The 27,902-nt window shown below is 43.4% G+C and overlaps 1 protein-coding gene across 1 annotated transcript in view; it reads right to left on the bottom strand.

Moving 5' to 3' along the window:
- Positions 1–27,902, bottom strand: part of TRAF3IP1 (TRAF3 interacting protein 1) — a 68,101-nt gene that overhangs the window by 9,433 nt on the left and 30,766 nt on the right. The window contains exons 8-13 of the mRNA XM_068245300.1: positions 27,172–27,192; positions 25,491–25,566; positions 22,281–22,364; positions 21,199–21,328; positions 21,072–21,108; positions 15,294–15,361 (exon numbers count right to left, since the gene is read on the bottom strand). Of these exons, the coding sequence (XP_068101401.1) occupies positions 15,294–15,361; positions 21,072–21,108; positions 21,199–21,328; positions 22,281–22,364; positions 25,491–25,566; positions 27,172–27,192 (416 nt within the window). The remainder of the gene's footprint in view (positions 1–15,293; positions 15,362–21,071; positions 21,109–21,198; positions 21,329–22,280; positions 22,365–25,490; positions 25,567–27,171; positions 27,193–27,902) is intronic.

Here is a 27,902-nt window from a genome sequence, read left to right as displayed (position 1 = left end):
TGAATCAAAATACAACCAAAAAAGCGGATGTATTATCACGATTTGATAGGTTGTGTAATGTACAAACGTTTATTGTATTATTATGTAGTGTTTATATGGCTATACTGAGGAGCTCTTCTGCTATTCTAGGTACTGCTATTCTTGTGCTATATCTTGTGTATAACAAAAGATTTTTTTATTTAGCACAGGCAACGCGTTTCGCAGGTCTGAGCCTTCATCAGGCCGATGAAGGCTCAGACCTGCGAAACGCGTTGCCTGTGCTAAATAAAAAATCTTTTGTTATACACAAGGATTTTGTGTATACAATATGAGCTACCTCATATTTTTCGTTTTTAAGCTCTTTTTAGACACTTCCAACCAGGGCGCCTTTTTCCCCCAATTGTGCTTAAATGAGAAGTTACTCACCCAGCTCTCTGCATTCCACTGATGAGCTCTCCTTTCAGTCAGGGGCACCTCTAGCTACCTCACACCTTTGAGGCACCTCTAACTACTTAATACTGAAGGTTTCTCTGCCTACCTAATATTAAGTAGCACCTGTAGCTACCTATGACAGGCAAGGGAGGAAAGGGAGAAGTGACAGCTTGGTCAGCCAGCACACTTGCAGTGTGGTTCAGTGTGCGTTTTTAGATTCAATTCAAGGCGAGTCTAGGGTGCCAGGACATCTGTGCCTATAGGCTCCTGTGATGTACATCCGGGCCTGGTATATACTGACAGAAGAGCATTTCATATGAGGAATTATACAGGCACAACAGTCCTTCCTACCAATACCCAAGTTAGCAAAATAAGATAAAGTGATGCATATAATAAGCCAAGATGAAGAATGGGTCTCATGCACAAATGCAAAGAAAGAAGAATGATTTTCCAGGCCCCGACTACTGTGGTCCTGAACAAGTTAAGAATGTATCCCAAGTTTTAATGCTCAGAAGATCACATTGTACTGAGGGGTCAGCATTTCCGCACAGGAACAGATGCATGCTCAACTTGTAAAGTGGTGATTTAGCTACAAACAGCTGCTAAGTCTGCTGCTTAGAAAATGTTCCTCAGAGAGCACCTGCCCGCTGCATTGTTAATTAACCTATTTGCTTGCAATACAAACCACAATAATAATGAACGCTATAGACCATTCTCTCCATGGCTGTTTTTGTCGACTGCAATGTAATCTGTAATGGACTAGAGCGTCACAGAGGCTGACTAGACACGCACATTTCATCAAGCTGATCTATTGCTGTTATTTGAAAATACTATGTAATGGAATCTGAATTCACAGACACAGCACTGAACATTAACAGCTATAAGCAGTGTAGTTTCTAGCAACACTGAAAGCTCATTTCTTGCGAAGAAGGAAAACCATCATGCTAACCCCACACTGGCAGATCACCTACAAGCAGTTTCTAAATGCAGCTTTTGTTTTAGTCTTTGAAGTACAGTATAATCGTGTTATAGTGAACTCCAAGGGACCAGGAACAGTGGTTTACTATATCAGTACAATGTTCAGATCCAGAAATAATCGAATTTCCCTAGATTATGACATCATGGTTTTCAAAGACCTCTGTAATATCCCAGCTTGCTGTCATGTAAATTTCCAAGGTTTCCTGTTCCGCCAGACTCTAGACCAATTATGTATACAGAGGTCAAAGCAACACAGACACCTTCCAGCACATCAGAAGATTCAGGACAAATGGTTGGGTCATTATTTTTTTTTTGTAATAAAACTTTTTATTGAAAAATTTTTTCATACAAAAAACATATAGAATACAGACAAACAATCTGAAGAACATTACATGGAATTGCATTACCTAAGATGTACCCTCTAGGGTCACTTATGGTTAAAAACCACGGAACCTAGGCACAACTTATAAGAGTGTTAACGGTATATGCATCTCTTTATGGTACAAGAACGTTAGTTCTTTCAGAGTAGGAAGAAGGGAAAGCAAGGAAAGGAAGAAGATAGGAAAGGGAGGGAAGGAGAAGTCTAGACAGGAAAACCACATAGGGCAGGGGAGGGACAGACATACTTGTCCATGTTCTTCAAACAATTCACTGATGTGATTACCGATAGTATAATATTATACAGGAGGAACCTTACCAAGACCACCATTTGTACCAGTCTGGGGATCATCCTTGAGGGGTTATTGATCTAGGGTTGATGTCACCGTTAGATAGCGATATTAAAACTGAGATGTGTTCGGAATTCTAGGACTGGATATGGGGAGGTTGCCAAGTATCAGGGATTTAGCCTCTTCTGACTCTCTGTATTCGTACCAAACCACCCATTTTCTAGTAAACGCCTCATTACGGTCATGTGCACTATGAAACAGTTCATCCAGTCTGCAGATCTCATTGAGTTCAGTGAAGATCTGATTTATGCTTGGTACATTGGGGCTTCTCCAATTCCTAGCAATTAATAGTTTGGCAACAATCATTAGGGTCCCTGTTAGATTTTTTTTTAGCTTGTGAGATCTTCCCCGGGAGCAAATTCAGGAGCGCTATAGCTGGTTGGAATGGTAGGTTTTCCAAATACAGAGAGTCATTGATGCCAAAGATAATTTTCCAGAATGGTTGTATTACCATGCAACCCCACCAGATGTGTATATACGAGCCCACCTGTCTCCGGCATCGCCAACATAGGTCACTTTCATTGTCCCTAAACTTGGCAATGAGGGAAGGGCATCTGTACCATCTTGTTAATATCTTATAGTTCCTCTCTTGGAAGGAAGAGGAAATGGAAGACTTGTGTGTCAGCAAAAATATCTTTTCCCACTGTTCAGCTTTAAGAGTTACTCCCAGATCTGAATCCCACTTGTCTGTTATGTGTATTAAATGGCCTGTGCTAGATGAGCATACTATTTCCGAGTATATATGTGAGATTTTGTGTTCAGTGTCAACTGAAGAAGAGCACAATAGTTCAAATGAGGTAAGGCTTCTATGGATATTCATTTTAGGGGATAAGGAGCAATAGAATTCCCTAATCTGTCTCCATGTGAACCAATTAATATTGGGTTTGTTATCTGGGTTGCCCAAGTCCTTCCAGTCTAAAATTGTGTTGTTTCCTAAGATGTGACGGACCTGAGGCCAATATTCTCTGTTCCAACCCAAAATAGAGCTAGAATGGAGGCCCATGGCTAGATATGGGTTGTCAAGTAGTGACATGAGTGGACTCGGTATAGTGGATAGGTTATACTTCTGTCTTATGAGATCCCAGCCCCTCAAAACTACCTGAGGGCCGAGAGCCATCAGGTTTCTTTTAGGCCTAGCTGATGGTTTAACCCAAAGTAGGGCTCTTGGGTCACACTCAGAGAAGACTACATCTAACCCAACCCACTGTTTGGATTGTCTACTCTGAAACCAGTCTAGGATTTGGGTTAGTAAGGTCGCATGGTAATAAGCTCGAATATCTGGAAGGCCCATTCCACCTCCTTCTTTGGGTCGGCTGAGTAGTTTAGCATTTATGCGGTGAGGCTTTTTGTCCCATACAAAGTTTAAGAATTTACTCTGGATCCTTTTGAGGAAGGAGCCAGGCAGCCATATTGGGAGGGCCTGCATTACATAAAGGAGCTTGGGGAGGATATCCATTTTGAGCACACAGATCCTGCTTGACCAGGACAGATGTAAAGTTCGCCATCTTTCTAAGTCATTATATATTTTCGATGTCAGGGGGGGGGAAATTAAGTTGGAATAAGTCTGTAGGATTTTTAGAAATATATAGTCCCAAATATTTAATCTTATCCTTCTGCCATTTAAATGGGAAGGAGGCTGAAAGATGTTGTACTATTTTCCCAGATAGAGTAATGTTCAAAACTTCTGTTTTGGAAATATTAATTTTGAAGTTACTCAATGAGCCATACTCTGACATTTCTTGTAGTATGTGTGGAAAGGCTATGTTAGGGTTTGATACATAGAGCAATAAGTCATCCGCAAATAATGCTAGCTTGGCCTGGGTACTACCATTAGAGATCCCCTGTATAGCTGGATTCTGACGGAGAGCCACCGCTAAGTGTTCCATACAGATGACATATAAGAGTGGGGACAGGGGACAGCCCTGTCTAGTCCCGTTTCGTACCTGGAAGGCATCCGACAGGGTCCCATTAATCTTGACCCTAGCAGAAGGGTTGCTATATAGTGCCATCACTGTCGATGAATTTTGGTCCCAAACCCAGCTTAGATAGAGCCCCCTCTAAAAATTGCCAATGGACCCTGTCGAATGCCTTCTCCGCGTCAACCGAGACAATGCACAGAGGCAGACCAGTATGTTGTGCTTTGTGGATTATAGATATTGTTTTAAGAGTATTATCTCTAGCCTCTCTTTTTATAACAAAACCCGTTTGGTCGTTATGAATAATGTCGGGGAGTAAGGGTTTTAGCCTCTCAGCCAACATTTTAGAGTAAAATTTTAAATCTAGATTTATTAAGGAGATAGGGCGGAAATTGGAACACAAGGATGAATCTTTGTCTGGCTTAGGGATTACAGTAATGTGCGTAGTAAGTGCCTGGGGAGGGAAGGTCTTCTCTCTTGAGATGTAGTTGAAAGCTGACAACATCAAGGGAGAGAGCAGAGTGCCTAATTTTTTGTAGAAGGAGCCTGTGAAGCCGTCTGGGCCTGGGCTCTTACCCGATTTGGAGGCCTTGATACACTCCATTAGCTCCTGTTCAGAAAAGTCCATGTCTAATTCCTCTTGAAGTTCTATAGGGATGGAAGGTAGTTTTGTTTTGTCTAAGTAGGAGTCTAGGCGGGATTTAAAGTTTTGGGATCCAGACTCCCCCACTTCATTTCGTAAGTTATATAGCGATTCATAATATTGCTTAAATGTGTCAGCAATTTCAGATGTTTTGTATACCTTTGTGCTATTTGGTTTATTGATGGAGAATATAGTGGATGGGTTATTCCTTGGGTGTAAGAAACGGGCTAAGAGGCGGCCACACTTACCTCCCTGTTCGTAAAGCATACCCCTAAATCTCATTCTGTCAGATAATGATTTCTCATCTAGCCTAGAGAGGAGACTGTGTCTGGTGTTAGATAGCTCCAATTCTGTCAGCGAGGATGGGTTATTCTTAAGATCTTCTTCGAGTTTATCAATTTTAAGGAATAACTCCTTAATCTGTATGCCTCTTTCCTTCTTAATTCTAGCTCCATGGGAGATTAAGACTCCGCGTAGGGTGCATTTAAGAGCCTCCCATTTGATGCTTGGAGCAGAATCATCCTCCTTGTGATCTTGTATAAATAGCTCAATGGTTCGCTTGACGTCTGTCAGACACGTAGGATCTTTAAGTAAGTTATCATTGAGTCTCCAAGAGCAATGAGAAGTACCCACTTTACCCATGGAGAGAGAACAGAATACAGGAGCATGGTCAGACCATATTCTATTCCCAATCGATGTATGGGATATTCTGTCTAACAAAAATTGTGGGACCATTATATAGTCTATCCGGCTATGGGATCCATGCACCTGGGAGTAAAATGTATAATTGCGCTCATTAGGGTGGAGTGTCCTCCATGTATCTACCAATGAGTACAAAGTAAGTTTATGGCGTATCTGGAGCAGGGCTTTGTTAGGGATAGAGGATTTCCCAGATGAGGAATCCCATTGAGGATTCATACAAAAGTTGAAGTCCCCACATAGGATTATGTGACCTTTTGCAAAGGGGATTAGTTTATTAATATAGGAGGATAGCTTCTGTGGTTGGTTCTGGTTAGGAAGGTATACGTTAGCTATTGTATATTTAACCTCGGCAATTTGAATATTTATAAATATATACCTGCCCAGGGGGTCTGACAGAACATCAAGAAAAGAAGCCTTAAGGGATTTATGTAAACCCAGTGAAACCCCTTTAGATTTACCATCCGGATTAGAGCTATGGTACCACCTGTCATACCACCTTGATTTGATAGTGGGTATGGCATCAGTTTTAAAATGAGTTTCCTGGAGTGCGATAATTGAGGCTTTCTGCTTATGAAGGTGATATAGGACCTGGGATCGTTTTTTGGGGGACATTAAAGCCCTTAACGTTGAAAGTAGCTACTACACAATCCTCCATTTTCTACTATGTAAATTTAGATTAGGCCTGGTTAGTTTGCAGGTCGTGGTCAGCGTATATTGGTTATTCCCCAGAACATAGGTAAGATCCTCCGTAATTTTAGAGGGAGAGTGTGGCAGTACTAGTAAAAGAGAGTACATGGACGGACAGACGAACAAACATAGAACATAGACAAAAAGGTTCGGTGTTAGTACACCAAAACTCCTCTTTCTCCTCCGGTGATCAGAAACAAACCGTGAATCCACCGGAGTGCTAAATTCTGCACTCCCGAGCGGATCTCTGATCCGGGGAACGAGGGAACACATAACAGGTGTGCTCCGCTACCTCACATAAAATGTAAGCAGTAAACCTTAGCTCTCTTTTAACCGATACAATAAAATGCATGCAGTCAAAATAACATATGGGACAGGATTCCCAAGCAGTAATTAGGTAGGATTAACTTGGAAGTTCAACAGACTATAACAGAGTGTGATCATGTGAAGTAAAGAAAGTCGAGGCACTGCTGCAGTAAAAAAGAGAGGTACCTTTAATCCACGGTGTTCGGACACAGCGGGGTATACAGTGGGGGTGAGGGGATGCCTGACAGCTGTTTCGCTAAGAAAGCTTCTTCAGAGGCAAAATGTAAGGAATTACATTTTGCCTCTGAAGAAGCTTTCTTAGCGAAACAGCTGTCAGGCATCCCCTCACCCCCACTGTATACCCCGCTGTGTCCGAACACCGTGGATTAAAGGTACCTCTCTTTTTTACTGCAGCAGTGCCTCGACTTTCTTTACTTCACATGATCACTGTTTATCTCTGAGTAGCACGCTGCAACATGGAGTACATAACCCGGTGAAACCCAGGACCTCTCTGCCCGCATTTAGTGCCTGTCTTTTCCCCTCTCACTGCCGTATAACAGAGTGTGAGCTGTAACACCTCTAACCATGTACGAGAAAAAATACTTGTGTTTATGCATTCTCAATACACATAGCAATTTGTTCCTTAAAAAAGAAAAAACTGAAGCATATGCGTGATAAAGTTTGAGGTTACTAGCTATCAGTTCCCATCCTATGTAGCATACCGAGGAACCCTGGATGGTCCTAGATGTGAGAGGAATTACTTTCTTATAGAGACGTGCAATCTTGCGTTTAGTAATTCCATGTATTCATCAAAGGCTCGCCAATTCTTAGAAAATCTGCGAAAATCTGCCTGATAGGGGATTGACTTATAAACGGGAGGAGACCCCCTCCCTTTAACACAAACCAGAATCTGAGGGTTCCGTAGCTCACCTTCTGTGACGGTTACCCCTTCTGTACACAGTTTCCCATCTTTCTCGTTGCGGGTGGGTCGTAACGGTCTGGGGCCGGGAAAGTGGCCATTCAGTAATGGAGATCAGGGGAAGGCCAAAGGTCGATCTGATTGTAGGTAGGTCATCTGGAGATCTGAAGACCTTGGATTTGCCGTCATGCGATATGTGTAAAGCAAAGGGATAGCCCCAATGGTAGCTTATTTCTTTATCACGCAAAGCCTCAAGGAGAGGGCGAGTTGCTCGTCTAAGCTGTAGTGTTAACGTAGATAGGTCAGCCATAAGCTGGACTTTAACCCCATCAAAGTCAATTTCTCTCTGGGATCTAGCCTCCCTCATGATGGCCTCCTTTTCTTTGTAAAAATGAACCCTGCATATGATATCACGTGGTCTAGGTGGATTTGTTAGTGGAGGACCTAAAGCTCTATGTGCCCTGTCGATCTCTATTTTGTGATCCGCTGGGGCGCCCAGAATTTGCTTGAAAAGACCTTCCACTGTCGGCATGATCTCAGGTGGTTTAGTGGATTCAGGGATTCCCCTTATCCTTATATTGTTGCGTCTATGTCTGTTCTCTATGTCATCCATTTTTAGAAAGATGTTATCTATTTGCTGAGCATTATCTGCTGTGGCTCTTTCTTGCTTCTCCATTCTAGCTTCCAGGGAGTCTTGTCTTTTCTCCACCTCTTCCACCCGGTGCACCATCTGACCCACCTCCTGTCGGAATTCCGACATCTCTCTCTTATAAACCTCTTCCATGCGTACAATAAACTTTTCAAAGTCTAGTTTGGTCGGGAGAGATTTGACGTAATCTTGTAAGTCAACTTCTATGTACGAGTCAGAGCTTGCTGATACGGATGGTGAAGGAGGGTGCGAGCCAAGATGGCGCCCGTTGCTTACCGCCTGCTGACTTTGGAAGTCCATCGCCACCTCCATCTCCGGGTCTATCCCTCTGTATTGGGAGGATTGTGTGCCCTGAGTGGTGAAGATTTGCTGTTGCTTGGAGGGCGAGGTAAGGCCTGTGCGCGGTGTAGCGTGGTTTGGGGCCTGTGATTCGCCGTCATATTGCGGCGGGGATGCTGGCGATGAGCGCAGTTCTAATGTGCGGTCTGCCTCTGAATGCGATGGAGAGGAGGGAGAGACTGACCTGGCCTGTGACCCTCTGTCTTCAGCGGGATCTCTCCGTTGCTTTGCCGAGGATGGTGTGGCCTGCCGTTGGCCCTGCGGAGACGCCATCTTGCCTCCCTCTGCCTCCGTCAGTCTCCGCTCCAGCGGCCTTAAGAACTTGAGAATGTGTGCAGAGCTTCGTTGTTTCGGCGACTTCTTCTTCCCCTTTTGCTTTTGGGGTCCCATGGGAGGTTTGGTGCGCTTTAGTAGGAGCTTTTGGGGATAATATTGGGTGAGGTAGCGGGAGCTCCGGAACAACACGTCCTCACACTGCCATGCGTAGGCCACGCCCCCCTGGTTGGGTCATTATTTGACTGCTTCCTTGCTGGAGGCTAGCACATTGTCCAGGTGTCCGTGGCCTATTAAACTTAGATAGTCTAGTCAAATTAGATTCACAGAAAGATGTAGATTTCCCCTTTCAAGATTGCTTCCTACTTTACCCAGTGTCCAGGTGACAATTATTTCCAAAGCCCGCATGCCAGACTGGCTTCTAACAGACATACACATATGAGATAGTGCACAGCAGACATAAAATGAAAAAATATGGCTTCCACGAGATACACATTCAAAACTGGCTGCTATATTATATACAACATCAAAGTGCCTATTTCCAGCACCCACATCTTTATGGCACCCATTTTGCACGTACGCTTGCCTTATTAACCACTTGAGGACCGCAGTGTAAACCCAACCCTAAAGACCAGGCCATTTTTTGCTAAATTGGCCACTGCAGCTGCTGCAGGGCCGCACAACTCGGCACACAAGTGATCCCCCCCCCCCTTTTCTCCCCACCAACAGAGCTCTCTGTTGGTGGGGTCTGATCGCTCCCCCAGTGTTTATTTTTTTATAAAAAAAATTTTTTTTAATTAAATTTCCCTATTTTTTTCCCCTCCTAACTCCCTCCCCCCAGCCAGCCAAATGACGGCGATTAGCTGTTATAGGCTTCAGCCGATCGCTCTTTTGTCACACGGCTGTCCTCAGTACAATGCTGCCTTTGATCGCAGCGCTGTACTATGCTAATAGACGGCGAAACTTCGCCGCCGCTGGGAGACTGAAGGCGGAGCATTGGCGCACATGATCTCCTGCAAAATCCAGCCCAAGGACTTGACGCCAATTGGCGTTAAGCGGTCCTGGGGCTGCTGCTGCGGTCACGCCAGTTTGCGTGACGCGGTCGTTAAGTAGTTAAAGAAGAACTTCAGCCTAAACAAACATACTGTCATTAAGTTATATTCGTTATGTTAATTAAAATAGATAGGCAATATAATCTCTTACCCACCCTGTTTTGAAAGAACAGGCAAATGTTTGCGATTTCATGGGGGCAGCCATCTCTTTGGTTGAAAGGAGGTGACAGGGAGCATGAGACAGTTTCAACTGTCCTGTGTCCTGATCACACCTCCCAGCTGCATGCGCTAGGTTTCAAATCTCAAATTCAAATTTAAAAAAACAAGTTTGCTACAAAACAGCAGAAGGAGATCATCAGAAATCCCATCATGCTTTGCACAGCATCAGGGGAAAAATGCCCCCGGCAGGAGATCATCAGAAATCCCATCATGCTTTGCACAGCATCAGGGGAAAAATGCCCGGGCAGATTTCTTTGATGGAGCGGAGCTTCACTTCTGTGCAGCTAAAAATGAGTCTTGGGTAAGAAAAACAAAGTTCTGATGCTGTGAAACTGTTAAAGAGAATCTGTATTGTTAAAATCGCACAAAAGTAAACATACCAGTGCGTTAGGGGACATCTATTACCCTCTGACACAATTTCGCCGCTCCTCGCCGCATTAAAAGTGGTTAAAACAGTTTTAAAAAGTTTGTTTATAAACAAACAAAATGGTCACCAAAACAGGAAGTAGGTTGATGTACAGTATGTCCACACATAGAAAATACATCCATACACAAGCAGGCTGTATACAGCCTTCCTTTTGAATCTCAAAAGATCATTTGTGTGTTTCTTTCCCTCTTCAGCTATCTTCCACTGATGTGTCGGGCTGTTTCTTCCTGCAGAGTGCAGACAGCTCTGCCTGTATGTAATTCCTCAGTATGTGAAAGCCCAGCCAGCTCAGAGGAGGATTTATCCAGCTTGTAAAAGATAAGAGAGAAGAGAGAAGCTGTCCTAATCTAAATAACACACAGGCAGTGTGCAGAGAGGGGCCTGGATGGGGGAGTTCATAGCAGAACCACAACACTGAAGAACTTGGCAGCCTTCCAGACACAGGCTGACAAGTCTGACAGGGGAAAGATACATTGATTTATTACAGAGACTGTGATAGCAGAAAGTGCTGCAGTAAGCCAGAACACATTAGAATAGCTTTTGGAACTTGTAGGATGATAAAAAACAGGATGCAATTTTTGTTACGGAGTCTCTTTAAAGAAACACCAAGCCTTCTCAGTGCTGCTTAGTAAATTTTTAGTCTGGAGGTTCACTTTATTAAGTGATCTTGAGGGTGACGGTGTTCAGATCAAGTACTGTCTAGATATAGCCAAGCATCCTGTTCTGTTCTATGGCGAGGGGAAAGAACAAGAAGTGGCAGCCTAGTGGAAGGCACGAACAATGATTTGCCATTGCTAGATTAGTAATAGGATAGGACGGATCCCTAAATGACAACACGGAAAAGCTGTACTGGTACTCGACTTGGATAATTGATTTTCCCACAACTAAAATCTGGTGTCTGTACTTACCTTTGGTTCATCAGATTTACAAAGATATGAAGAAAGGTGAAGTTACTAAATGTAAAATCCTGTTGTTGGGTCGCTCAGCTAGCCTTCAGCAGATATTCTACAGAGCGTATTAGCAGTGCTACAATATTAAATTCTGCTACACATACTGAGCATTCATCCATAATTAATGAAGATAATAAAGTGGGAGTCAAGAGCAGTATTTCTAGAAAACTACACAGGCTTTACAACTGCACATTCGTGGTCACTGGGGTCTCCTAACCTAGAACTTATTAAAACTATAATTTCCCTGCCACAGCTGAGGAGCTGCAGATCTCCCAGGGTCTGTATAGTAAAATGAGCTGAGTGTATTGTCCTGGCAGAACAACAACCATCACCATAGCCACAAATCCCAGGAAAATTACTACAGTCTAATGACTTCCAACTGCAAACTGAAGATTCCTATATGGACGCCAAGCCTGGTTAATGTGATTTGCATTCAAGCAAAGGGGCTGAAATTTAAGCTGTTAATTATGGAATTGCCAAGTATGACAATTTAACTATATTTTAAGGAACACAATACAGTTAACTTTTAGGTCTGGTTCAAATTTAAATGCATAAATATAACACACTGTAAAATAAATATAAATATACATACACGCTGGAAGAACTGGGAATACATGGCTAACACAAAAGTTCACGTTTAATCTCTAGTAACTGTCATCATTATACTTACATGAAACCATAACTCATGTGTATCATGATGTGTATCATGTGACAACTGTTTAGCTCTCCTGTCCTGACTACCAGGGGGAATTCTGCACTGCTAAGAGACATGGAGATCTAAGACAACATCCTAGGCCAAAGCTGGACATTGACCATGTCATTTTCTTGTGATGTAGCACATTCTTTAACTAGAGGCATAAGTAGAATAGGCCAAGCAGCCATCACCCAAAGATGATAACTTATTTATTATTAACTTAAGTTAGCAGGTTTTTTTTTTCCATGTTAATTCTTGTAATGTTTGCAGATGAAGAATGGTGTGGATTTTGTATTTCCTGAAGATCCACTTTGAATAACAGATCCCAAACATAGGTTTAATTCCCTGATGAATCTTTTATAGCTCATAGGAACTTGGGCAGAGGGAACAAGTACCCAGTGCTGGGTCCCTGTTTGAATCCCAGCCAGGCCATTATCTGCACCGAGTTTGTATGTTCTCCCCGTGTCTGCATGGGTTACCGTCAGGTACTCCAGTTTCCTCCCACATCCCAAAAACATACAGATAAGTTAATTGGCTTACTCTGAAATTTGCCCTAGACTACCATGAACTGTGGTTGGGATTAGATTGTAAGCTTCTTCGAGTGACAGTAAGTGCAGAATATGTCAGCACTACATAGATACTAAATAATGTGAATTATGTTCAACACTGTGTGCTGTAGGATCCACTAGAGGGCAGCACAGGATAGATATACAGCATTAATCAAGTATCGTCTGATGATTTCTCCATAGGAATATACAGTATTGTGGAGTCTTACATTGCAGTGGCAATAAAAACTACTTAAAAAAAAATGCAACAGTAGTGACTGCTCAGAGCTCCCCTCCAGGATCCTGGAGTGCTGTAAAATTAATCAGAATCACATTCTGCACTATTCTATCTCAAATGTCCTTTTAGGGCTGGTTCACACTATAAGCATGGTGGTGTAGTGGATGTTGCCTTGCAGCGGTGGGTCCCCCGTTCAATCCCAACACTGGGCAGAAGATGGCAAACAAGAAAAAAAATCATCCCAGGCTATTTCAATGTTAGAGCATTTTACAACAGAGGTTTGTAGCAAGTTTACTAGTTACATTAACTGCACTGTTTCCTTCATGCCAGTATGTTTTTAAGGGAACCTAAAGTGAAGGGGATATGGAGGCTGCCATATTTACTTTTAAAAAATACAAGTTGCCTGGCATCCTGCCACACAAACAAGCATGCGGATAATCTAGTCAGATTTTTGTCAGAAACATCTGATATGCATGTTTGTTCATGGTCTATGACAAAAAAGTATTAAAGGGAGAGGATCAGCAGGACAGCCAGTCAATGTGTATTGATTAAAATAAAAAAACAGTATGTCAACCTACATATCCCTTTCACTTTAGTTTTCTTATAATTCCAACTAAGGCCAGGTTCACATTAGGACGCATCCGCCCGTACGCTTGCGTTCCACTCAGTGAGCGGAGGGGTAACGCAAGGTCCCGACATGTCGGGAACGTCCGCTCCGATGAGCGGAACGCAGGGAATGGAACGGAACGTAGCAATGTGACCTTTACCATAGAGAAAGCATTGCTGCGGCTGCTGCGTTCCACTCATCGAAGCGGAACGTAGGCTGAAAACAGCCTAATGTGAACCAAGCCTTAAAGAGAAATTGTAACCAAGAATTGAACTTCATCCAAATCAGTAGCGGATACCCCCTTTCCCATGAGAAATGTATTCCTTTTCTCAAACGGATCATCAGGGGGCTCTGTATGGCTGATATTGTGGTAAAACCCCTCCCACATGTGAGGTCAGCGCCTCACAGCTCTGAGGTCCTGACATCACACTGTGGGAGCTTTGTTGCATTGTGGGAAATAACAGCTGTTTCCAACTGCCAAAAAAAAAATCAAGCAGCATCTCCTTTCAGTGACATCACCTGCCAGCAGTAAAAATGTCACCATGTGATAAATGTCTGAATGTAAATCAGGGAGAGGGAAGATTTTACAATGAGCAAATACTGACTAAATCATTTATACATAATTATTGTAAAAATTAAGCACTTTTTTATTACATTATTTTCACTGGAGTTCCTCTTTAACCATAAAGAGCAATGATGATGTCCTATCTATTATTGGAGACACTTTAACCACTTCTATACCATGCTATTTTGTGCTGATCTGTGCTGCGTGGGATCTCCAGCCCACAGCACAGATCAGGTTGCAGCCAGGCCGATCAGACTTCCCCCCTTTTTTCCCCACTAGGGGGATGTCCTGCTGGGGGGGGGGTCTGATCGCCGCCGGCTGCTTGCGCTTGCGGGGGGGGGCCTTCAAAGCCCCCCTCCGCAGCGCTTCCTGGCCTCCTTCCCCTTCCTCCCCCTGTGAGCGGCGCAGGACGGATTTCCGTCCTGCGCCTGATGGGATAGGCTTTAGCCTATCAGATGCCGTCGATCCCCGGCCAATCAGAGGCCGGGGATCACCGATCTCCTCTACGGCGCTGCTGCGCAGAAGCACCATATACATGTAAACACCGGGGAAGATCTTCCCCGTGTGTTTACATTTACCCTGCGAGCCGCCGATCGGCTCGCAGGGTGTTCACGGAGACACCCTCCGTGAACTGACATGGAACGGTTTCCATGGAATACACTTCAGGATTCAGGGGCGTACATATACGCACCGAGAATCCGGAAGTGGTTAATGACTGCCTTGTGAAATAGACGCCAGGGCGGCACCATAGTGGTTAGCGCTTTCGCCTTGCAGCGCAGGGTCCTCGGTTCAAATCCCAGCCAAGTCAACATCTGCAAGGAGTTTGTATGTTCTCCCTGTGTCTGCTGGGGTTTCCGCTGGGCACTCCGGTTTCCTCCCACATCCCAAAAACATACAGATAAGTTAATTGGCTTCCCCCTAAACTACGATACATACACTACACGATACATACAGAGACGTATGACTATGGTAGGAATTGGATTGTGAGCTCCTCCGAAGGACTGTTAGTGACAAGACAATATACTCTGTACAGCACTGTGTAAGATGGCGGCGCTATATAAATACCAAATCTGATCCGCCAGGACGTGTCCTCTGTCACTGACCTCCTGGTATGCATATCAAAATTTGATCTGCATACCTCTTCCTAGTTCATTATTTAGCAAAGGATTGTAGAACAAAGATCAACTGCAGAAGCTAATATATTTCAGGACACCAGCAATGGTGGCTTCCTTTATTCTAAGACAAATGTACTTTAATCATCCACTTAAGCTAACACTCTTAAACTAACACTAAGGAAGTAAGTGTGGGTGGTGCTCAAACCAACCGATCACAGGCCAACTGTTTCACTTTCCAGCAAAGTACTGAAACTGGAAGCTAAACTCTGTTTTTTATTATGTATGTGCAATGGGACAGTTCTCTTTTGTTCAGGCTGTTGAGCCTCTTACCTTACTGACTCCATCAGTCTGTGTATCATAATCCTTTTTGGTCTCTAAGATTTTCTTCACTAGACTACCTGTAAGAATAGAAATTCTAAGTGAGATCATCTGAAAATGAAAAATATTCTGTTACTACTAGTATGGTATTCTGCTGCTCACTTTAGAGATACTGGAAACTCCCTCTAGTGGCCAAAAATATAAAAATCTCCAGTTATTTGCAGCGGACCTGAACTTAGAACTTCCTCTCTGCTCTAAAAGATACACAACAGCATAATGACCTTTAAAGGAATACTGTAGAGGGGTCAGGGGAAAATGAGTTGAACTTACCCGGGGCTTCTACTGGTCCCCCGCAGACACTCACCGATGTTCTGGCCCCGCCTCCGGTTCACTTCTGGAATTTCCGACTTTAAAGTCTGAAAACCACTGCGCTTGCGTTGCAGTGACCTTGCTCCCGCTGATGTCACCAGGAGCGTACTGTGCAGGCACAGACCATACTGGGCCTGCGCAGTTCGCTCATGGTGACATCAGCAGGAGCGAGGACAGGGCAACACAAGCGCAGTGGTTTTCAGACTTAAAAGTCGGAAATTCCAGAAGTAAACCAGAGGCGGGGCCGGAGCATAGGTGAGTGGCTGCGTGGGTACAGGATGTCTGCGGGGGACCAGTAGCCCCAGGTAAGTTCAACTCATTTTCCCCCGACCCCCTACAGTATTCCTTGGAAGAAAAACATTTCTTTGGTACAGCTGATACAAATCCTAAAATAAATCTGCAGTGTGTCTACTTCCTGCTTTCATGGAAGCAGACATATTGTTAACATCCTGTGCTTTCAAACTAGCTTATCTGCGGTGGAAATCAGGCGACAGGGGAGAGATCAAATTACAACTTTAGACACAGATGGGGGGGGGGAATTAGACAGACTAAACTCTCTAAATACATACAGTGTGCAATTCTCTATGTTTTCCTTCTGTCTTGCGCAAGAGTTCAGGTCCACTTTAAGCCTTTTTGTTGATGGAGAAAATATTTTAAACAACATTTTGCCAAGAAACCTCCTCTTGAGTAAACTCACCGAAATTCCACAAAAACAAAAAAACTATACGGTCTTAAAATAATGCCATACAATCTAAGACAGTTTTAGCCTTGGAATGACCCAAACACCACATACAGTATTACATTCAAAGCAAATAGCTCCAGATGCTACACATCATGACTGTGGTTTTTGCAACACCAAGATAAGTACCATTTAAAGTGTATAGACAGTGTCTCAAGCCTCTTCTGCCTCTGTCACCCTCCACCCTCCACAAGGCAAACATTTCAGATTGAAAAAAAATGGAAATACAGTTTCCTGTGGTGCATAGCTGCACCGCAGTCCGAAAATCTCATGCATCCGAGCAACGTTCACCTCCCATTCATTCGCCTATAACTTTATTGCTACTTATCACAATGAATTGATCTATAGCTTGTTTTTTCCGCCACTAATTAGGATTTCTTTGGGTAGTACATTTTGCTAAGAATTATTTTTTTCTAAATCTGTTTTAACAGGAATATTAAGAAAGAAATGAAAAAAATTAATTATTTCTCAGTTTTTGGCCATTATAGTTTGAAATTTATATACGCTACCGTAATTAAAACTCATGTATTTTATTTGCCCATCTGTCCCGGTTATTACACCGTTTAAACGATGTCCCTATCACAATTTATGGTGCCGATATTTCATTTAGAAATAAAGGTGCATTTTTTCAATTTGCGTCCATCACTATTTATAAGCTTATAATTTTAAATAATATAATAACATATTCTCTTGACATGCATATTTAAAAAGTTCAGACCCTTGGGTAACTATTTATGTTGTTTTTGTTTTGTTTTTTATTGTATTTTTTAATAAAAAAAAGTGTATGTGGGTCATTTTTGGTGTGGGAGGGAAACTGCTAATTTTAAATGTAAAATCAGGGCTGTGGAGTCGGTCCAAAAATCCACCGACTCCGACTCCTCAGTTTAGGATTCCACCGACTCCGACTCCACGACTCCGACTCCTCTAATTTGCATATTACAATTTTGTTGATTAAAAGTATGTAACATGAAATTCGTCTCTTAACTGCCAACGCTTAGGAATTTTACAAGACAACTGAAGTGAGAAGGATATGTAGACTACTATATTTATTCCCTTTAGACTAAAACTAGTCCTTGGTAAGAGTACTTGTAAAAGGTACAAACCGGAACAAAGAACATCTATCAGGCCCTAGGCAATGTAAGTGTGGTTGCATGTAAGAATGATGTGCAGGTACTCTGCAGGGGAATGAGGAGATTGTAAACAGACAACACCTCTGTGTTCAATGTGCACAGCATTCTCAGTGGATTCCCTGCAGCTCTGTGGGGAGGGCATATGTAGAGTATAGTACCACTGTGTAACAAAGTAAACCTGAGACAGATGAAATTAAAGTTTTATACAAACCTGGGGCTTCCTCCAGCCGCCTTCAGGATAATCAGTCCCTCGTTGTCCTCCTCCACCACCTGGATCTTCTGCTATGAGTCCAGGTACTTGAGCCAGTCAGGCGTAGTGCGCATGCACACACTCCGCCGCCAGGAGCATACTACACCTTTGCAGCACTATTGCGCAGGTGCAGAATGTTCCTGGCTGTGGGAGCGGCATGCGGCCGGACAGCGCTGACTGGCTGAATTACCAGGACTCATAGCAGAAGATCCGGGTGGTGGAGGACAGTGAGGGACTGATTAGCCTGAAGGGGGCTGGAGGAAGCCCCAGGTATGTATAAAAGTTTACTTTTCATCCGTCTCAGTTACCCTTTAATTTGTAGTCACCAAACCAAATTTTAATAACATATCAAATTATTTGATTTCATCAGCAAAGGGAGTGCATACATTTGCATAAATCAGCATCAATGCAGAATTATTTCCATCTCGTTGACCATCTCTATTAGTGACACGGCTACACATCAGGCTTTATTCTTACAGCATAGATGTTATTTAGTATATATAAGAGATTCCTGTGTACACATCATATATACAGTCACAATCAGATATGTATATCTGACCTTAAAAATACGGGGACTGCTTTATTGAAGCAGCACAAGTAACTAATTTTGATTGGTTTATTTCATTTTTGTGGACTAAGCACAGCTATTACTGTATATATACTGTATATATACATTATTTTTAATGACTATTATCTGAGAAATAGAACATTTTATCATATTTTCTATTTTAATTACAGTTACAAATTCATTAGGAGTCGGAGTCGGTGCATTTTTTCCCGACTCCGACTCCAGGCACCCAAAATTGTCCGACTCCACGACTCCGACTCCACAGCAAATTATATATTTTTTAATTAAAATTGTATGTTGGTGCAGTTTACTACCACAAGATGGCCACAGTGAAAAAAGTCCTGGATGCGTACGATCTCGCATCCAGGAACTAAAATGCTGGGGAGATGTTTCCTGGGGGCAGAAATACCGTGCTCTCTGGAGAGAAAGCGTCGGTATTTCTGCGGGGAAGGTAGATCGGTGAATGGGAATTATAATCCCATTCACTGATCGGGGGGCTAGCGGCAGGCAGCGGGAGCGCGCCCGATCGCGCGCACCAGCCGGCGGCAGCAGCAGTGCCTATCTGGACGAGGAAGCTCGTCCAGATAGGCCGAACTGGTTAACATCTTCAAAACTCAGCTTCTGCCTGGAAGGGTCCTCAGCCTTCCCTTCAGTGTGCACCTAACTTTATGTACCTTTAGGTTCCTGTAATACAGCCTAAACATTAAACTTTTCATGGCTGAAACAGCCACTGGATCATTTTGGCCATAAGTGTGACATCTGCACAGACATCAGCCTGTTCCCTGTGCCAGTCAAGACAAAGGTGACAAGCAATAGGCTGCAGCTGAGTTTTTTGGATAATTGCTTTGCACCTGGATACCACGGAGGGCATTCTTCTTCTTCATGCTCATCCAAGACATACATGTATAAACTGGCCCTAGGTGCCACAGCAGAGTGTCAGCCGAACCATTCATAAACAGTACTTAAAATGACTGCTGTAGGGGGAAAAAAATAAAAAATTACCCAGGGTTTCTAATGGCCCCCCACAGACGTCCCGTGCCCGCGCAGGCACTCACTGATGCTCCAGTCCCCCCGCCTCCGGTTCACTACTGGAATTTCCGACGTTAAAGTTGGAAAACCATTGCGCCCGTGCCCTTGCTTCCGCTGAGGTCACCAGGAGTGTATTGTACAGGTCCAGTACAGTCTGCGCCTGCGCAGTATGCTCCTGGACGTCAGCGGGAGCGAGGACATGGCCGCACAGGCGCAGTGGTTTTCCGAAATTCCAGAAGTGAACCGGGGGTGGGGACCGGAGCATAGGAGAGTGGCTGCACAGGCACAGGATGTCTGCGGGGATGATTAGAAGCCCCAGGTAAGTTCAACTCTTTTTTCCCCCCGACCCCCCTACAGTAGTCCTTTAAGTGCCCTTTTCCACAATCAGCATTTTGGGATGTGATTTTGCTTGCTTACGAACTGCATAACGATTGGCACAGGCAAACGTTTCCATTAGTGTGATTAATTTGCGACAATTTTATTCCTAATCGCAATTGTCATCTTGCTGCATTTTTCATGTGCTTGAACTCCTATGCTTTATAAAGGAGTGCAGGGAAAATGCATAGCAATTGCACTACTATGTGATTTTGCCACAATTCAGCAATTCTTTATATTTCCCTGCTTTTATTTTTTGTTCTCCTGGATGCATAATGCAAACACACCACAATCGCCAAGTACACCTGACTGATCATAGCAGACTCGTGACAGTGGAAAATAGAAAGAAATGTAATCTCATTTCGTAGCAGAAAAGGGCCCTTATGGTAGTCCTTCGGCTGCATCTTCTTCCTTTCACCTCCTCATGTGCTGCTCCATAGCTCCCCTCTCCCCATCACACTGTTTTGGTGAGGGGAGAGCTCTCAAATTGGATCTGTATATCCTGTCTGTATACTGGTCTCCCCTGCCACCTGACTGAGTGCCTGTGTAGATGCAACCTTAGAACATTGGTGGGAGGTATCCCGGTCCTTGCCTAGTTTTGGGGGAGGAGGGTTCTGCTATGTTACTAGCATCTGCTAGAGGCCTGTCCTAATAAAGCCATATTTGTTATTTATATAGTCAGTGTAAGCAGCCTATTGTCTGGCCCTTCTCCACTTGTCAGAGCAGCACTGGTAAATCAAGCAGCCAACGGATCTCGGTTAATCCCTTGCATATTGTACTGGTGGCATTCGAGGACCTCTACAGCCACAGAAGAGTCAACTCCAGGAGGAAGAAGGATCCATCTAGCAACAATATTGTCATAAGTCTCCTCCCACTCCTAGGATTGCCTATATTGCCATAAAGAAAATGCAGACAATATAGATTTTTAATACGGTTGTCCACTGGAAAAGTGGTGTTTTCTGCACATATCACTACAGTTTCTGTTCACTTAGCAACTGGAACCTTACCTAACCTTGATAAAAAAAAGTCTCCACAATCACATCCCTAGCTGAGGTGAACGCTAACACAGGAATGATCTATATTCAAATAGCTAACATAAAATCGTCCATTCATTAGAAAAAAAAATTCTGATTGGCCGAGACTCTGCTCGCTGACACTGCAGAGCAGATGTGTACTAATTTTTTGGATAAATTTGCAATGAATACACAGTACATACCACCATTTAGTATTCTCAGCCAGACCGGTATTGTTATAAAACAGGTTCACTTTATAATTAATAGTGTAAGCAATACGGCAACTAGAAGTGATGATTTTGTTGCATTATTATTACCATGCTTCTCATCCGCCGGGAGCTCTAGTTCGCCCTCCTAGAAAGAAGACATGTACATATCAGTGAATCAATGGGATTAATAAACTCCTGGTATAAACTCTATAGAATACTACTCATCCTCACTTACCATCTCCACCGCAGGCATGTCTGACAGCTGAGGGGAAGCTTCCTCCACCACAAATTCATTGTCATCATCATCACCCTCATCCTTCTGCTTGTCCACAATCACACTAGAGACACCTTTTCCACTGCTGACCCTACATCAAAACAGTTATCCGCATAAATTTCTCCACAACACACATTACCAAAATCTCTGCAACATTCTGTATACTATAACACATGATACAATCTGTCTCATTAAATGACAATATGCTAAACAATGGCAATAATAATTGTGCTTGTCAGACCCCAGGTTTTGTTGTTGTGGGTTAGAGGTTGACTGATTCTTTTGCTGAAATCACTGGAATATCTCTGATTAGCGGCAAATTCAATCAAACCAGATTATCAATCAACTTTGGAGAAAAAAAAACCCAGATGCGATTATTATTTAGTATTTATATTGCGCCAACATCTTCCACAGCACTTTTACGGAGATCAGCATTTACCAAGTAAGAGAGTCTGTAGATCCTGCTATTTAGATATTGCAGGCCAAAATCAAGATCTTTTATTGCTTATCAAGTAAACCGTGATTGACATGATGGCAAAATGAAATACCAATCCAGATTATGGATTTTGATTTTTTTTATCACTAGATTTTCTCACGTTTTATTATGTGTGCCCTGAACAGAATTCAGAGCAAACAGACATTGTGTGTTAAAGGAATGGTCATTAGTTCCTTAATGTACACATTTTCATCAAAAGGTTGCCTCATATACTGGTTGCCTTTTCCTAATTGTTTTCAGGTTTCTCCTAATGTCTGCATTTCCTTGTTAAATCACAGGGTACAGCAGAAAACCTGACTGCTGCGGTTCTTTCATGCCACAGGCAACTAGCAACCCACCACCCCTTTCCTCAGAGCAGACCATGCTGCTCAGCAGATAGCTGAACAGTGTAGTGTGTTTGTACATAAGAATAATTCCTGATGGCCATTGCTGAAAGTGTGTTTAATGCATGGAGAGGTTTAAAGTAAGTTTTTTTTTGTTTTTGTTTCATATTACTATAGATCTGTGAATTCACAAACATTAAAATGTGCAGTCCCTCTGTACCCACCTTTCAGGGACAATGACCTCAGCGCTGGGCTGTCTCTTTACTCTTGGTGGAGCAGGTCGTGCACTTCCAGGCCGAGGAATTCTCCTGCAATACATGGATGGAGGATATCATGGGCTTTGGTTATAAACATGGGTTAATATAGACACGATGGATCTGCCTAGATTCACCCGCGCTTACTGACATTTATAAAGAGGACTGTGAATGCTATTCAGGAAAAATGCAGCAAATCAGGTGAATGAGCACCAAATCTGCAGTGACTGGACTTTTCAGGAGGGGTTTGCTTGGAATTACACTGCAACTAGTTATATTCTATTACTTTACATTTGAATGCAGAAAGGATCACATACCCTTTCATGCATCAGCATAAAATAAATGCAACTATGAATTTAAAGCAAACATAAATTGAAATTAAACTTTTGAGATAAATTGTATGTGTAATACAGCTAAGAAATAGAACATTAGTGGCAAAAAGGTTTCCAGTACAGGAAGAGTTAAACAAACAACAACAAAAAAAAACTAGTTATCCATACAAAAGCGTTTCTCTGAACTATTCCACCCACTGTGTTGAATACAGTCCTGTTTTCTGAAGCACTTAGAGGACAACTGAAGCAAGAGGGATATGGAGGCTGCCATATTTATTATCTGTTAAGCAATACCAGTTGCCTGGCTATTCTGCTGATGCTCTGCCTCTAATACTTTTAGCCATAGCCCCTGAAAAAGCATATGCAGATCAGGTGTTTCTGACATGATTGTCAGATCTGACAAGATTAGCTGCATGCTTGTTTCTGGTATAATTCAGACACTACTGCAACCAAATAGATCAGCAGGGCTGCCGGGAAACTGGTATTGTTTAAAAGGAAATAAATATATATTACTTATATTCCCTTCTCCTGCGTATTATTGTGATTCCCAGCAGTGCGCCCCGCGGCAGAAGCAGGAGAGCGGTTGCCCTGGTAACGTCGATACTCATCGCCGCTACAGGAAGCCACTGACCAGCTTCCTGCCTCATCACAGCAGCATCGGGGCGCGCTGCTGTGAATCACAATAATACGCAGGTGAAGGGAATATAAGGAAGCGGCCGCCGGCTAAGGTAACAGCAGCGGCGGCCGCAGGAGGAGGGGTGGGATCAGCTATACTGGGCACTACTTATCCATGCTGGGCACTATACTAGCTATACTGGGGCACTATACTAGCTATACTGGGGCACTATACTAGCTATACTGGGGCACTACCTATCCATACAGGTCACTATACTAGCTATACTGGGCACTGCCTATCTATACTGGGCACTATACTAGCTATACTGGGGCACTATACTAGCTATACTGGGCACTATACTAGCTATACTGGGGCACTATACTAGCTATACTGGGGCACTATACTAGCTATACTGGGGCACTATACTAGCTATACTGGGGCACTATACTAGCTATACTGGGGCACTACCTATCCATACAGGTCACTATACTAGCTATACTGGGCACTGCCTATCTATACTGGGGCACTATACTAGCTATACTGGGGCACTATACTAGCTATACTGGGCACTATACTAGCTATACTGGGGCACTATACTAGCTATACTGGGGCACTACCTATCCATACAGGTCACTATACTAGCTATACTGGGCACTTCCTATCCATACAGGTCACTATACTAGCTATACTGGGCACTGCCTATCCATACTGGGCACTATACTAGCTATACTGGGGCACTATACTAGCTATACTGAGCGCTATACTGGGCACTATACTAGCTATACTGCATCTAACAAACAACATCCACGATTATAGTGGCAGTGAAGCATACTTCCCTTTTGCTGTATCCTTCACTGTATGGTCGCACTGTACAGCTAACGTGTGAAGTGACTTTTTGGTCCAAATTCTTAATTCCAGCACCAGTCTAAAGGAGAAGCTCCTAAACCACTCAGCATAGAGAGAGGTTAGGGAGAGGATATTAGACAGCACATGGTGGGCCTGCTAGCATGTACTGCAATATGTGGAACCAATGTCTCTTTTGCATTCGGTTTTCAGTTCCAGCTGTATTTGTGCTGAAGAAGCAATAGCACAATATGTGCCTTTAAATTTGCTGAGAGGCCTATTCTACAGCCATATATAAGGCAAGTGCTCCTTGGTCTGAGGATTTGCTCTTTTTCTCCCCATGCAGTGTACATTTTACAGGGCTTTACAGGTCCATGGTTTAACAGCCTTTAAAACGTCATTGTAAATAAACTGTGGTATTTTCCACTAGCCCCTTTATTACGGACAGAAGACTGGCAAGAGTATTATCAGTGGCTAGAGAGAGTACTAGTTAAAGAGAACCCGAGGTGGGTTCTAAGACTCCTAACAGCACACAGAGGCTGGGTCTGCATATACTGTCCAGCGTCTCTTGCTATCCCAATACCCCCTAAGCCCCCCCTGCGCTCTGCTATGCCTCCATAAATCACCCAGCCATGCTGTCGACACACAGTGTGTTGCAGCCGGCTGTTTACTTCTGTAAGTGTCAGTCTCGCCGCTCCCCCACCTCCTTCATAGCTCCAGCGCCCCCCCCCCCCGCTGATTGGAAGGAAGGAATGCGGGCGGGGACCGGAGCTATGAAGGAGGTGGGGGAGTGGCGAGACTGACACTTACAGAAGTAAACAGCTGGCTGCAACACACTGGGTCTCGACAGCACGGCTGGGTGATTTATGGGGGCATAGCAGAGCACAGGGGGGGCTTAGGGGGGAATCGGAATAGCAACAGATGCTGGGTGGTATATGCAGATCCAGCCTCTGTGTGCTGTTAGCATTCTTAGAACCCACCTCGGGTTCTCTTTAAGGGCTCTGCCTTTGACATGGGAGACCAGGGTCCAAATCCTGGCTAGGGTCAGTAACTATATGTGAACTTTATAGACAATGTGATAACTTTCATAGGTGGCTGATGAGTACTGGTTAAGGGCTCTGCCTTTGACATGGGAGACCAGGGTTCGAATCCTGGCTAGGGTCAGTACCTATTCAGTAAGGAATTTAAGGCAAGACTCCCTAACACTGCAGGGTGGCCTCTTGAGCGCGTCCCAGTGGCTGCAGCTCTTGAGCGCTTTGAGTCCGACAGGAGAAAAGCACTATATAAATGTTCAGATTATTATTATTATTATTATTATGTATACACTTGTTTAGAAGCCATGGTAGCACATACAAGGAAAATACATCAATTGCCTACAGATGCCTATACCTTTGAGCATTGACATTTGCCATTACATCAGAAGCATCACTGTTTTTGGTGTTCTGCATCTCTAGAGCTCCTCCCTCTGAAATAAATAATTCTAGTATTACAAGTGAGAAAAAAGGCTTCATTCACTTTAAAACTTCTGACCATGGAAATATTCTCCATTTAACAGTAAATAACATTGAAAAACTCTAGTTTATATGGTTTCCCGGTATTTGCATGGAATAATCTGGCTTCCACCTATCCACAAACTGATAAATTAATATAGACGGACACACACACACACACACACACACACACACACACACACACGCACGCACACACACACACACACACACACACACACACGCACACACACACACACGCACACACACACACACACACACACACACACACACCAAAACTGTGGTAGGGATTACAGTGTGAGCTTCTCTGCACAACAATTACTGACTTGAATCGCTGAATGTACCCTGCAGAAATTGTCTGCACCACATGAGTGGTTCACAAATTGTTGAATATGCATGACTGCAGCCAGCTTAAAGGGAACCTATACTAAGTAAAAATATTTAAAATAAAACACATGAGGTAACTTCAAATGAACATTACATAGTTACCTTGCCATCAGTTCCTCTCAGAAGCTCAGCATTTTCTTCTGACAATGATCCCTTCCAGTTCGGACAACATTTTGTCAGAACTGAAGTATATCAGTTGCTGTCAGTTATTTATCAGTTGCAGTGAGTTATAGCTGAGAGGACAACTGATGTGCCAAGTAATGTCTGTTTCCCTATGGCTCAAGTGGGCAATGTTACAGTTTAAGCGTGTGCTGACCAGAAAGCGGTTATGGGGTAATGGCCATTTTCAAAATGGAGGACGGAGAATTTCCTTGTTCACAGTGGACAAACAGGACGCAGGAAAGAAGAAAGAGATTGGGGAGTAGACTACACAGGAGGTAAGTATCACTTGTGTATGTTTATTTTGACTTTTAATTTTCAATTCAGGTTTTCTTTAAAGCGGATCCGAGATGAAAAACTAACTATAACAAGTAACTTGTCTATATATCTTATCTAAAGTTTAGATAGTTTACACAGCAAATATAGCTGCAAACAGCTTTAATATAAAATTATTATTTCTTCCTGTGATACAATGACAGCAGCCATGTTGTTTGTAAACAATACACAGAGGCAGGCTTATCTGTATCTTGATCACTAAGCCTGTGAAAAAAACCTAATCCCCCTCCTCCCTCCTCCCCTCTGTCTCTGAAATCAATGACTAGTAACACCTCCTCCTCCTCCTGTCCAGACTGAGCTCCCTTGCTACTGCCAAGGCTCTCTGAAAACCTGTGGGCATGGTTTATTTAGTTTATAGGGAATCAGAGTATTAAAACAAAAGTATTTGGCTTGAGGAATGCCCTATAAACAATAGGAAAGGAACACACTTATGCAATGAGTAAAAGTTCACCTCGGATCCACTTTAAGAAAGATTTTCTAACTGACTCAGTAACAGAAGGTTTTCTGTGCAAAGCAACTAAAATATAAGTTTGTTGGAGAATCACTTTACTGCTAGTGGAAGAAAGCTGGAAGAAACTCCTTCGTTTAACACTGGCAGTGCCAGGGATGTGTAGATCCAAGATAAAATGACAATGCTATCACCAGCAGCTTATTTAGTAATGTGACAGTAATGCTCTTACCCTCATCGCTGGCCGATTCCCCTGAAGAGAGACAAAAAAAAAAGAAAAAAAAAAAAGAAGAAAAGAAAAAGAAAATTATACACTGCACAGGTTTCCCTAGTATAGTTAGTCAGACATTTGTGTCCCCAGTTTAGCCAGGTGTCCACAGAACAGCCAGCAGCCTTTACTCACCTCCCTGGGTCCTGCGATGAGCAGCTCTAGCCACCTCCGCTCTGGCCAGGATCCCTGCTCACACTGACTAAGATCCTGGTCGCGGCTTCATGATGTCATCAAGCTGGGACCCGACATTACAGTCAGAGCAGGCAGGGATGCCTGCCAGAGCGGAGAGGAAGGTGAATGGATCCTCTTCTTCCCCTCCTACTGCCGCTGCTCTAATAGTGATCACTACATGATCAGGAGCCAATTGTGATTGCTCCTGATCACTGAGGGGAGAGGTCAGTTGTCATGTGACAGCTTAATCTCCCTCTCTCGGGTGCGCACAATCACAACAGGATGCTTCGTTTACAAGGACGTTTAATCTACATCCAGACAGAGCGGCAGCACCATCTGCTGGACGTAGATTCGTACTGTGTCGGTCTGCATTTGGTTAATAACCAGGCTGTTTTATGGTTTTATTTTTCAGCCTGAAAGACTTATTTTTTAGGCATGGAAGTGACCGCTTCGGTCTTGCTGGTACCGTGGTGGTGGTCAGGAATATACTCCTGCTACTGCTGAAATTCTGTTTGTCCCCA

This window comes from Hyperolius riggenbachi, chromosome 7, assembly GCF_040937935.1.
Source record: "Hyperolius riggenbachi isolate aHypRig1 chromosome 7, aHypRig1.pri, whole genome shotgun sequence".
Taxonomy (NCBI): Eukaryota; Metazoa; Chordata; class Amphibia; order Anura; family Hyperoliidae; genus Hyperolius; species Hyperolius riggenbachi.
This window is presented reverse-complemented; position numbering and strand designations above follow the sequence as displayed.